Consider the following 12,981-nt stretch of genomic DNA (forward strand, 5'->3'; position numbering starts at 1 on the left):
AATAAATAAATAAAAAATCTTAAAAAAAAAAATAAATAAATAAAGCCAACGTACGGAGCGACGTTTTCTTGAGACCCGTGCTGCGCTGCTCGCTGCTCGTGGGACCCTCCTGCAGACCTTGCAGGGTATGAGAACCTCCTAACGAACTTGTTAAAGTGCGTCTTCCTGGGAGTCTGCGTTTCCAGCGTGGGCCCCACGGGATCCTGAGGCAGGTGCATCTCCCACTGCCCTTTGAGAGACACTGCTAGGTGACCGGTGAAAAAAGCGCAGATGCAGATGGGTAGAGGAACTAGCATTGAGGAAGAAACGGTTCTGGTCCTGCCTCCACTGCCAGTTTGCGCCGTGATTATGGGCAAGTCATCACCTTCTCTACCCCTTTCCTACGTGACTGCCAGGCCCCTTCCAGCTCAGATCCGTGGGATTCTAAGTGGCTATCTAGAAGATGCGCTCAGGAATCACGTGCAGAACACATGGTGTGGGCTATGAAGGATCCAGACAAAGCAGGACAGACAGGTGTGATCAGTGAAATCTTCTTGGCTGAAGAGGGGTGAATAAGCTTGATTTTGACAGATGGGTAATATTCAGATAGAAGCGGGGAACAGGGAGCATACCAAGAGGAGAAAGCGTGAGCAAAGGCTCAACGAGAATAAAAGTTGCAGCTATGAAGGGCAACATGACACAGTAGCCAAGAGCATGGCCTCTGAAGTCAGATTGCATGTGCTGTACTACCCAGCTAGTAAACTGTGCGAACTTCTCTGCCTTAATTTCCTCATCTGCAGAATAAGGGGGAATGATAAGAAAGGTTGAACCAGCTCAGAGGTTGTTGCGAGGCGTCAAACATTTAAAACGTGCTTTGGGGAGGGCACCAAGGTGGCTCAGTCATTTCAGCATCGGACTCGATCTCAGTTCAGGTCTTGATCTTGAGGTTGTGAGTTCAAGCCCTGCGTTGAGCTCCCGCCGCTGGGCATGAAGCCTGAAGCCTACCTAAAAACAGATAAAATAATGTAAAATAAATAAAAGGTGCTTTGGACTTTGCCCGGCAGAGAGTACGATATACATTTTGGTGTTTGTTATCATTATCCCTGAATCCAAGCAAGATTGTTCAAGCTATGATTCTCTCTCCTGGGCAGCAGTAAAATAGCATCCTAATTGGTCCTGCTTCCAGCCTAGCTTTATAATCCACCTTTTTCAGAACAGCTAGTGATCCACTTTCCAGGAAAAATCTGTTTCTGCTACTCTCCAGGCTTTTCATTCATTCAACAGATATTGATTGGGTGCCTCCTAAGTGCCAGACTCTGGTCTGATAATTGAAGGTACAAATGGTGAACGAGGTTTCTGTTCTCTTGGAGCTTACATTCTTTTATTAAGGCCACTCTCTGCAGGTGGCAGAGACAATCAACACATAAGAAAGTTCCAGAGAGTGGTAGGTGCTAAGAATAAAACAAATAAGAGAAAGATGGATAGGAGGTGATATGGATGGGAGAGATGGGCTGCTTTAAGCTGGGTATTCAGGGAGGGCCTCACTGAGGAGGTGAAATTTTTTCTGAGACCTGAATGAGGGAGAGTGTTTCTGGCAGAGAAAACTTGCTCCCAAGTCCTGCACCATATAGCTCATACTGACCTCCATCACTTGGCTTTATCTTCCCTCCAGCCACACTAGCTATTTAAGTCCTCAAACTCAGCCCTTCTGGCTGGTTCTGCTACTTGCCCTGGCACACCTTCCTACTCTCTCCTCCCCTCTGTTCCTTCCAAAGTAAACTCCGATCTCCTCTTAAATGGCACTTCCTCTGGAGCCTTTTTCTTGACCCCTGAGTGAAGTTTAGTCCCTACAGCACCCTGTAATTCTCTTCCAGGTCATTCTGGTAGCTATAATCATTTAAGTATTTCATTGTTTACAAGTATCTGTTTGATATCTGCGTTTTCTAGCCTGTAAACTCTGTGATAGCAGAACCATCATTGTTCTGGTCTGTTATTCCTCAGAGTCTAACCAGCACCTGACATACAGCAGGTACTTCATAGCTATTGTTGGTTGAATGAAAGGCTGCACAACAGGCCAAGCATCTTGAATATTGAGATGTGATGGGAAATAAGATGGATCCATTTAATCAGGGCCTTGAACCAGAGGTGACTAGACCCAATTGGGCTGGCAGTAGAAAAGCAGTTGAGCTATGGGATCATAGCTACCCTTCCAAAAGATTCCTCTGGAAGTCACTTACTGGATGGGTTGGAGGAGGATAGCCTGGAGGAAGAGAGCCAGGAATCCATTAGTTGGACAAATCCTTACTGAGTACTCCTGTGTGCCGGTCAGGCAATGTACTAGGCATTAGAGATTCCACTGTGAGCAAAAGCAGAGATGTCCCTATTCTAGGGAGCTTATGATGTGACTGAAGAATGGAAAAATCAGGAAGTCCATTCAAGGCTTGTGAATTTCAAAAGCCAGCCCCTCAGGGATAGAAAGGATCCAGGGAAACCAATTTTTGGGTAAATATTACGGATAAGAACTTGATCTCAGTGTCCTCTTCACTCCCCTGAATCTCAAACTCCCACAGGGGAGATAAAGATCCCTTAGGCAGGAAAGGAAGACATAGTAAATATGGGATATATGCATATTTGTAGGCTAGATCCTGAGAAAGGAACTCTATGCCTTGCTCCTTCAGCCAAGGCTGCTGCTACTCGGGAATTAAGGGGACATGTTGGCCAGTAGCCCAGGAGAAGCTCCATTTCCCAGGTAGATTTAGTGGAAACCTGTGTGGACAAATAGCAGAAGACTAGGCAAGACAATGCAGCTCAACTGACAATGAAGATTAGTGACCCTTTGGCCTCATGTTAATTTTCCAAACACTGTGTACACTCTGAAAACCAAGGTGGGAAGAACCCCGAACTGTCTGAGATTATCTCTACTACTCAGATGGAAGAGAGTTAAAAAAGAAAATGACTTGCCATAGTGGGGAGATTGGGGAGATAAGGAAGTGGGGTGGAGGGAGTTGCATTTCTTGCACAAGAGTCTGTGACCTGAGAGTGGTAGTCCTACAAATCAGAAACATCTCACAAACACACGTAAATTTGCAACTGTTAGGAAAGCTGCAACTATTAGGAAAGGTAGAAGGTGAGACCCCAGATGCTGGGAGAAAGAGACCCTTGGCTTAGGCAGGAAGATGGACGCACCTGAAGAACATTTAAAGGAAAGAAACAACTGGAGGAGGCGAGGGGCTGCTTGGTGCAGAGTTGTGTAGTCTGGGAAAAAGGCACAATTAGAAGGCTGATCCAGGGAGGATGGGGAAAAAAGAATTCTGACTTAGACCGCTGAGTTTCAGTAACTGTTTTAACATCTAAGAGAAGATTTCCTGTGGCGCCCACGTGAGAGAGGTATTCGGACAGCAACTTGGATTTTTTTTTTTTTTTTTTTTAATGTTCACTCTCCTTACTTGATTGAATCTTCACACCCTACTGTGAAGTCAAGTGGTATTTTAGGACTGTATAGTAAAACTGAAAAGCTGAGATCAAGAGGGATGAAGCAACGTGCCTAGAATCACAAAGCAGGCAAGAGATCACCTCATTCCAAACCCCCGGTTTCTGGAATTCCAAACCCAACGATCTTGCCTTTTTTTTTCTTTTCTTTTCTTTTCTTTTTCTTTTTAGAAATGGGGTCTGGGAGTTAGTTCCTTTCCCTCTCTAAAATTTAGTAAACATTCGGGAGCCATTTGCAGGGTTCGAGGTGGATGCAACTTCTCAGTACTGGTGCCTCTTACACCTTTTTCCTTTGTGCCTTTTTAGGGCCAAAGTGCCTCAAACGCCTAGGTACCTCTTGGTTAGAACTACATTTCCCACAATGCCCCAGGAGGCGCTGCCTGGCTGGAAACTACATTGCCCAGAATGCCGAGGGATCGAAGAAACGGGTGGGCTTCGACTCCGAATTTCAAAGATCCAGTTTATCTACTCCGCAGCCCACATATAGTCACGTCTCCTCCTTTTCCTGCCAGAGACTTCCGTTCCCAGCTCGAACTTCCGATTCCAACTCTTTTTCGGTGGGAATGCTCGGGTAGTGGGGGGGGGGGGGGTCGCAAAGGTGAGCAAAGGGTCGCGCGCATGCGCCCACGGCACAGAGTTTGGGCGGTCTCCCGGCTCATCCCGCCTTGCGCGTGCGCAGACGCTGAACCAACGCCCGGGGTTGAGGCGCGGGTTTGTTGGGGCGTTTTAACGGAGTCGCACGTGAAGGGCAGTGGCGGTCGGAGCCCGGTGAGCGCGGATGGAGACGGGTTCAGGGGCGGAACGCGGGGCGGGGAGGCGGCCGCCGCCGCAAGTGGGAGCAGGACGGGGCCGCGAGGCCTGGCGAGCTCGCCTGGGGAGGGGTCCGACGGCGCGCGGGGTGGGGGGTGGGGGGGGCCGACTGGGGCCCCGATCCTGGTTGCTATGCAACAGGGAGCGTCGTTGCTAGGTGACGGGAGGCACGCGTTTCCGGGATGAAAAGGGCTCCGAGCGCTGCTCAGAGGTCCGGCGGCCGAGGCCGGGCAGCTGCCAGGCTGGGGTACGGAGCTGGCGCTGAGCCCCGAGCTTCTGCCCCTCGGCCCAGCTCCCCGAGGCCTCGCTCTGAGCCTCCAGAGGTACCCCGAGCCCCCGGGCCGCGCCGCGCCCCTCGCCAGCGACGCCACCCAGCAGAGCTTGGCAGGGGACTTGCTGTTCGAAATAGCACATGCCACTGACACCCTGTCTGCGGGAGGCTGGGCCCTGGGAGGAAGCTGCCCCTTTGCCCGTGGCCCTGCCCCCAAGCAGTTGCTGGGCAGCAGCTGTCAGGGGTTTAGCGGGGGCTGCCCCCACCTGCCGGGACGCTGACTTCATTTTCCTGAGTGGTAGCTTCGCCCCGTCAGGGAGCTTCCTGTCACCGCAGCTGTGCTTCTCCAGTGGCTGCTGCCTATTTGGACCAACTTTCTTTCTTTCTTTCTTTCTTCCTTTCTTTCTTTCTTTCTTTCTTTCTTTCTTTCTTTCTTTCATTTATTTATTTCTTAAATATTTTATTTATTTATTCATGAGAGACACACACAGAAAGAGAGGCCAAGACACAGGCAGAGGGAGAAGCAGGCTCCATCCAGAGAGCCCGACGTGGGACTCGATCCCGGGTCTCCAGGATCAGGCCCTGGGCTGAAGGCGGCGCTAAACCCGCCGAGCCACCGGGGCTGCCCTTGGACCAACTTTAAAATGAGCCGCCTCTCCCTACGTCTCCCTTGCTACTCTGACAGCTTCTTGACGGGCTTCTAATATTTAACAAGCATCTCTTAGTCGTTCTGTGCTAGGCACTGGGGATTCCAAAAAAAAGTTAAGTCTAACCGGAGGCGCTCAAAGTCTGATGTGGGAGGCTGAGCCTAAAAACTGCTAAATTATGCTACAGTGCAATGAGTGGTGTGTTGGCGGTCTGTGTACCGCAACACTTGGGTTGACCCTTAAGGTCTACAAAACTCTTGCAGAAACATGTAGTAGTTCTTAACTCGGCTTAACCCCATTTTACGTGGAAGAGGTTGACATTCAGGTTAGGTAACAGGTATACGCCAGTGGCTTCTAGTTTGTGGCCTAATGGAGCCTGGGATGGAAATCTGGGTTCCTTTGTGCACTGCCACACTTTGGAGGCTTTGCCTAGAATAGACTTCTTCCTGTGCTGCTGATGGTTTGTGGCAGCTGTGTGGTTATGCATCAGAAATTCTCAAGGGGCTCTAAAAAACGAAATCGTTTCTTCGGGAGAGTCTAAGGTGGCCCCTAGTGGGGCAGACATTCTTGCTTGAACAGGCTCCACAGACCTTTCTGATTTGGGACCAGAACTGAAAACCACGGCTCCAACCCGGGCAGCTCTGAGCAATGATGGGGAAAATCAGGGCCAGCAGAGGGCACTAAATCAGCTGCCCCTCCTGCCACGTAGTGATTCATAGTGTGAAAGGAAGCTAATCAGAGGAAGGAGCCTTGGCTGGGGGGGTGTGGACTGCTCCACCCTGCCCTCTTGGCAAACCACACCTAAACATATAGTGCCTCCTCACTACCATAGTTAAGTGAAGCCGTTTGCCAGCTGATCTGGGTTCTCCTGGCCCTGTCTGAGCCATCCTGCAGGTCTTGCCCCAATCTTTTGGTGTTGTCATACCTCTTGGTACAAAACCGTGACCTGTAAGTCCAGCAGGTGGATCATCTCCTGGTGGAAATCAGGTTGTCCTCTCACTTTGAGCTTGTTGCTATTTGGTGGAACTTTAAGTACCTTGAGGGCAGGGACCTGGTCTTTCTGAAAGGGCATAGGGGTGTGGAACAAGCAAAGAGGCAAGGTTTAGATCCTGAGTTCTGGAAGCAAGTCCTGGTTCTATTGTGTGAGCTTGAACAAGTCACTTGACCTCTCTAAGCCATAGTTTTCTGAGTAAAATGTAGAATAGCAGAACCTTGTCAGATTGTTGTAAGACTTAAATGAGAGAGTGAAAAGGCAAGCACTTTGTAAATTTTTTTTAAAGATTTTATTTATTTATTCATGAGAGACACAGAGAGAAAGAGAGGCAGAGACACAGGCAGAGGGAGAAGCAGGCTCCATGCAGGGAGGCCAATGTGGGACTCGATCCCGGGTCCCCAGGATCATGTCCTGGGCCAAAGGAGGTGCTAAACCGCTAAGCCATCCTGGCTGCCCACACTTTGTAAATTAAAAAGCACCGCGCGCGCGCCCACACACAAATAAGCTATGCTTAACACTATACATGCACAATCAACTGAGGCAGATGGCCACTTGTGTATATAAATAGAAATACACACACACCACGCATACACACAATTTGTTGAAAGCCTACCATTTGAGGCCAGGCATTGCAGGAGACAAAGATGTTTGAGACTTACTTCCTCTCAGAGCTCGAGACTGCTTTGGCTCTTGACTGTCATGGCTTCTTTTTATTAAAAGTATTCGATTGGGCTGCAGTGAGGAGGAGGTATAATGACAATGAGTCTGATTCTTGCCACCTAGAAGAAAGGAGAAGAAATCCTGTTAAATAAAACAATTTGAAGAGATCACCAGCCAGTGATCTGCACTCTTATCTGCAAAAGGCATACTCTAGAATCCTGCTAGATTTGGTTTCTGGTGCACTTCCAAAGGTCAGCTGGCAAGGCAATGATGGCCTCACAGGGAGGGAAGGGGGATGTTTTTCCAAGGTCCCGTAGCTCCTGTGGACTGGGGCAGATGGCTGCTTGAAGGTTAAGGCTAGCACAGAATGCAGGAGGCTGCCGTGGGGGTGGGGGGTGGGCAGCTCACATCACCCTGACCTTCTAGAAGGGAGACAACATCTGATCCCTCCTGGTGGAGGTCCTTGGATATAGGATCCAACCCAAGATAGCAACTCTGCTCTCTAAAGTTCGCAGGGTGGTTATGACCCAGATAGTCAGATAGTTCAGGAATTGACCTGTACTTCCCTCATGTCTGACCACTGGCAGACAGGAACCACCTGATTGTTGATTTATGCCAAACTGAGTAGAAGAATAAAAGGCTTCCCGGCCTGAGGTCGCTCCCCACAAAAGTGTGTTTTGCAACCCTGCTTGATTCCACAGACCTCAAGAGGAACTTACGGCAGCTGTTTCTGGGCCAGAAAGTGCCCAGATATGTTATTTTTATAACTCTTACTTGGACTGTTATCCTTCTCACTAAGTAAGAATGGAAACATCTTCCTTCTACTCCATCCTGATGGCTCCCATTTCTGGCCAACTCCCTGAGCTATCTGGTAATTGCAAAAACTTCAAACACCTGGCTGTTCCCGCATCAGGGGCATGGCTTAGCCTCTGATCATCAGGTCTGAATCATGGAAACTCCCTGAAGCTACAGGCTCATTCCCGAGCCTGGAAGAGAACAGGGGATTTGTTGGTGCTGTTTGATATTTCTCGAGCACAGTGGCAAAGAGAAGGTGAATTTGCAAATGTTTTTTTTGGCTGATCCACACCTGCTTCAATGAATTGGTACTTGTTGGGTCTTAACTTGCCTGTATCATCATGTTACAGACAAGCTCAGAGCACAAAGCACAAGGTGGTTAAGTGAATTGTCACCAGCAATTCACAGGGATGATCGGTAGATGCCGAGTTTATTTTAGCTTATGAATAATCTACTGTGTGATTCTCTAAGTCACTTTTGAGACTGACTTTGGAGATGACACACCTGGCTGGTGTGTACAAGGAGTTGTACCTGGGTTCAGATGCCAGTTTCTCCACTTCCTGCTTCTCTGACCTCAATTTCTTCATCAGTAAAATGGAGGAAAGTAACAATGCTTACCTGTTGCCAGCTATCATATGAGATAGTTGGTGTCCGGTTAGCTTGTTATTAATAATAATGTCTTTCCCTGAAGGTTTTGCTTTAACCTTTTGCCTACGTTGGAGGCTGGGCAGTTGAGATCATTCTGTGTCCGTAGATCTCAGCTTGGCACAGTGGGATCACTTGGGGGAGCTTTTGCAGGTCTAAGCGGAAGTCACACCCAGATGGCAACATCAAAACCCCTGGGCTCAGGGATAGAGGCGGTAAATGTGAAGCTCCCAGGTGATGCCAGTGAGTAGCCATGGTAGAGATCCACTGTTACCTTCACTCCCAGTGAGCATGCAATTCAGAAGCAGAAGCTCAGGTTGAAATCCGGACCTTTCTACTTAGCTCAGTGACCTTGGGCAAATGCCTAACTCCTAAGTCTCAATATCTTCTCATTTATTTCCAGGATGGAGGTAATTCCCACCTCGTATAGATGGTCCTGGAGAACAGATGGCATATATGTCATTCTTCCTTGCTTGAGCACGTGCCTGAGCACTTTTCTCTGTACATCATTACACAGCAGTAATTGTATCTGTGGGCTATTTTTTAAGTTGTTTTTTTATATCAGCTTTATCTTAAGTAGATTATACCTCCATGGGGACAAAGCCTTACAGTCTTACACATATGTTTACGCCCATAACACCTAAGATCCGGAAGTGAGCCTTCAGATTTTTAGAACTGGAATAATCCTAGATCTCATCCACCCCAAGGCATCGAAGAATGCTTGCTGGTTAATTAATATGCAAGTGGTAAAAAATGTGAAAGAGGAACCTATGAATCAGATGGTTATGCCCAGCTTCAGCTGAAAGGCCCAGTTCTGCCTTTCTCAGCTAACAGGGTAGGGGGTGGAGGAGGGTGTTGGGACAGGTCAAAGCTGGGACAGTAGGTGTCCGTTCCAGTTCTAACTCCCTGCTCACCCTGTGCTTCTCTCCTGGCAGACCCAGCCATGGCAGGCCCAGGCAGCAGCTCACCGTGGGGCAAGCATGTGTTCAAAGTCATCCTGATGGTCCTAGTGGCCCTCGTCCTCCTCCACTCAGCATCATCCCAGTCCCATTCAGACTTTGTGCCACCAGGCCAGCAGAAGAAGGAGGCTCCAGTTGATCTCTTGAGCCAGATGGGTCGTTCTGCGCGGGGAACACTGGATGCCTGGCTGGGGCCAGAGACCATGCACCTGGTTTCCGAGGTAAGGAAAGTGGTCCCTGCTGTGACCACACACAGTGAAGAGAGTTAAAGGAGGAGAGGTTGTTCATGGCCACCCCATCTTGGCTCTACATCCTCTGTGTGTCATAATCTCTGGTGCGGAGAGCCCCACATTCCACGAAATGAAGCCAGACAGTACCCGCTCTTTGCAGTCCCATTGATTGAGTCCTGCCCTAGGGCCTTTAGCTCTTTCCCTTATTCCTGCCCCTTCTTGCCAAAAAGACTAAGAAATGAGCCAGTCTTTATAAACCCACGTCACTGGATGACAAAGTCTGATTTTTGTCTAAATCTGACCTAAAGTCTTAAACTGGCAAAATATCAAGACCCAAATCCATTCCTTCACTGGTAGAGATAGAGGTAGGTCTGACTCAGGGGCTTAAGGCAGGGCTGTCCCTTCTACCTAATGGCATGCCAGATGTGGCATCACGTATTTTCCATAGGTTATTCTAAACAGTTGAGATGGTTATTTATAAAATCCATCATCTAGTAGAGCTGATTGACTCCTTTTTCATTGAAACATCCTAGCCCTTCACAGATGTTGCTTCATGCAACCTCATGATTCTTGGGAGAACCTCAGTGTCACAGGGTGACTACTATGGAGATTTGATGAATTCCTCACACACATTCACCTACTCCCATCACCACAGTGTTCTAGCAAATCACTTGATTTAGGGCCCAGATGTCCCGAGTTCCAGGTCAGGAAGGACAGATGGCCTGCTGTCCAGGCTTGGTGGGCAGATGTCTGGCTGAGAGATGGGACACATTCCTTCCAGGCCTTGCCCAGTCAGGCTCAGAGGCTTAAAGGAGACTGATTGTGGACTCATCTCCTGCCCTGCTCTTTTCACAGACCTTGTCTCAGGTGATGTGGGCCATCTCCTCAGCCATCTCAGTGGCCTTCTTCGCGCTGTCTGGGATCGCTGCACAGCTGCTCAACGCCTTGGGACTAGATGGTGAGCGGCGGAGAACTAGTCAGGTCTCCTGGAGCTTAGCCTGTCACTTCCTTTGGTGGGGCTTTATCTTTTCAGGGCCCAGACTTTCCCCCCAGCTGCTTGACACCTGCCAGGTTTCCCCAGCGTTAAGTATAAGAGCTGGCTAATGACTGCCACCACCTTCCTGGTGTTTGCTTCATGTCAGGAAAAGCATTGTGCTAAGCCCTAGTATGTCATTTAATTGTTACCTGCAGCCCAGAGAATCACTCTGGTTTTGCAGATGGATCGGGTTCAACCAAAAGAAGTAATCAACCCCCAGCCAGCAGGAATAGGAGCTGAGATTCAGGCTCCCATCCTTGTGACCCTGTGGGAAAGGATTTTTCCTTTGCAAGGGGCTTCAAGCCTTCCCTTTTTGGGTCTCACCCCCGTGCCCTGACCACTCCAGGTTGGCTGATTCTGTGACTCTCCCTCTTGCAGGAGATCACCTCACCCAGGGCCTGAAGCTCAGCCCCAGCCAGGTCCAGACGTTCCTGCTGTGGGGGGCAGGGGCCCTAGTTGTCTACTGGCTTCTGTCCTTGCTCCTTGGCTTGGTCTTGGCCGTGCTGGGGCGGATCCTGTGGGGTCTGAAGCTTGTCCTCTTCCTGGTGGGCTTTGTGGCCCTGGTGAGGTCAGTCCCTGACCCCTCCACCCGGGCCTTGCTCCTCCTGGCCCTGCTGACCCTCTATGCCTTGCTGAGCCGGCTCAGTGGCACCCGGGCCTCAGGGGCCCAATTGGAAGCAAAGGTCCGAGGGCTGGAGCGCCAGGTGGAAGAGCTACGCTGGCGGCAGAGGCGGGCGGCCAAGGGGCCCCGGAGTGTGGAAGAGGAGTGAGAAGGACCCCGGGCAAGGCCATCTTCATACCAAAGAACTGCACTGCTTTTGGATCGCACAGCCGTCCTTCCAGCCCCCCACCCCACTCCTTTCTTGAACTGTCAGAACCTTCGTCCCTAGCAGTGAAAGAGGAAGACCATGCTGGTCCCCAGGGGCCCTGTCTTCTGAGGTTCTCTGCCTGGAATTGGTTGTCCTCATCCCCTCTCTGCTCCCAGCCTGCCTCAGGCCAGGTTGGAAGGGCCTCCCCTGTGGCTTGTGCATCTGCCCTCAATGGGCATCACTGCCAGTGTCTCCCTTCTGCTGCTGCCTCGCCTTCCTCCTGACGCTCTTGCTCTCCTGTCCTTCTGTGGCTCCTCCTTTGTCAAGTCTCTGCTTCTTTCCTGGTTGTCTCCTTCTAGCCCTGCGTTCCACCCAAACCACAGTCCCTCAAGGCATGTTCCTGTCCTCTTTGTTGCCTCACCACCATGGGGAAGAGGCAGGGCACCAGGGACCTGAGGCCCAGGGGCAGGTTCCCACCCGGGACTGGGAATGGGGATGCACAATGAGTCTGTTACAAGTGCCTTAATCCGAGCCAGCAGGGCCCTCTACTTGCCCGCTGCTATACTGTATGTAGGAAATTGCACTGTGGCTGCTTTGTGTCAAGAAGAGAGTTTTTCCCTCTCATCTTGATTCCCCTTCAGCCAAAGCAAAAGGTGACTGCTTCATAGGCTTGTGCCTGCAAGTGGGACCCTGCAGTGGCCATCAGGTCCCCCGTGGGGATTTCAGAGACGCTGAAGGAGAAGCATCTTGTCTGCACAGCTCCAGATGGTTCTCCACCCCCTTCCTCCACTCATTGCCACCAGGGAGTTGCTGATCAGGGTCTACTCCAGTGGCCCAGGGGAATGCAGGCCGACAAACCAGAGCTGCACACCGTGGCCCCTTCCCGTCACAAGCTCCGAGAGGGCCAGGGTGCCTGCCACCGGAGCCCTCTCACCACCAGGGGTCTCATTCTTCCTCTGAGGCTCTGGTGGAGGTGGGTATCCCCTGCCAGGGCCAGCACTTGATGTGAAGAATGAATTCAAATCCCAGCTCTTACTGTTAAGATTTGATGTGGAATCACAGCTGCAGTGATACATATTTTTATCAGCGCTTGGTTGGTTTTAAATAAAATGCACGCTATTTTATTATCTTGTTCCACATAAAATGTATTTACTCAGAGTCTCGGTTGCTCTCATTTCTCCCTACAGCTTAATCCATTTCTGTGGAGAGGGAGGGGGTGGGGGGAGCAAAAAAGAAGGCTGGTACCAGGTGCCCTTCCCTCCTGGAGTGCAAGAAGTGAGGAAGGCATGCCCTCTTTACAGAACTTCCAGAAACCGACCTATACTGTTGGAACAGTGTGTATGTGAGGGAGGGCAAGGGAGGTACCCCTTGCTCCGTGTATGTAAGAGTACGAACGGCTGCTTGCAGACAGCCACGTTTCCCTGCCCGCCGCCTTTGCTCACTACGCGGGAATTCCCTGCACTGTGGTTCTCAGCCTGGCCTGTAGCTGGATCAGCTGTTGGGTAGAGGGGCCCAGGTATTTGGGGTTTGTTTTTTTTTTTTTTTTTTTCTTTGTTTTTAAATTGCCACAGAAATGTTACGGTGCAGCCAAGTGCCCTGGCCTGGACTCCTTCTGACTGCCTGGTAGGCAGGGCCGGCCCAGGAGACCAGGACCTGG

At 50.2% G+C, this 12,981-nt stretch overlaps 1 protein-coding gene across 6 annotated transcripts; it reads left to right on the forward strand.

Annotated features, from left to right (window-relative positions):
• Positions 1-43: 43 nt before the first annotated feature.
• On the forward strand, positions 44-12,482 carry TMEM109 (transmembrane protein 109). Of its 6 annotated transcripts, none has more exons than XM_077861826.1 (4): positions 44-125; positions 9,226-9,470; positions 10,335-10,437; positions 10,894-12,482. In XM_077861826.1, exons 2-4 carry the CDS (start codon positions 9,234-9,236, stop codon positions 11,283-11,285), a joined length of 732 nt encoding a protein of 243 aa, XP_077717952.1. In that variant the 5' UTR covers positions 44-125; positions 9,226-9,233; the 3' UTR covers positions 11,286-12,482. The 6 variants fall into 6 exon arrangements, with proteins under 6 accessions (XP_077717952.1, XP_077717951.1, XP_077717946.1 ...); XM_077861825.1 differs by having other exon boundaries at positions 103-208; XM_077861820.1 differs by lacking the exon at positions 44-125 and adding an exon at positions 239-352.
• Positions 12,483-12,981: the final 499 nt, after the last annotated feature.

Source organism: Canis aureus, chromosome 21 (genome assembly GCF_053574225.1).
Source record: "Canis aureus isolate CA01 chromosome 21, VMU_Caureus_v.1.0, whole genome shotgun sequence".
In the NCBI taxonomy this organism is placed as follows: Eukaryota; Metazoa; Chordata; class Mammalia; order Carnivora; family Canidae; genus Canis; species Canis aureus.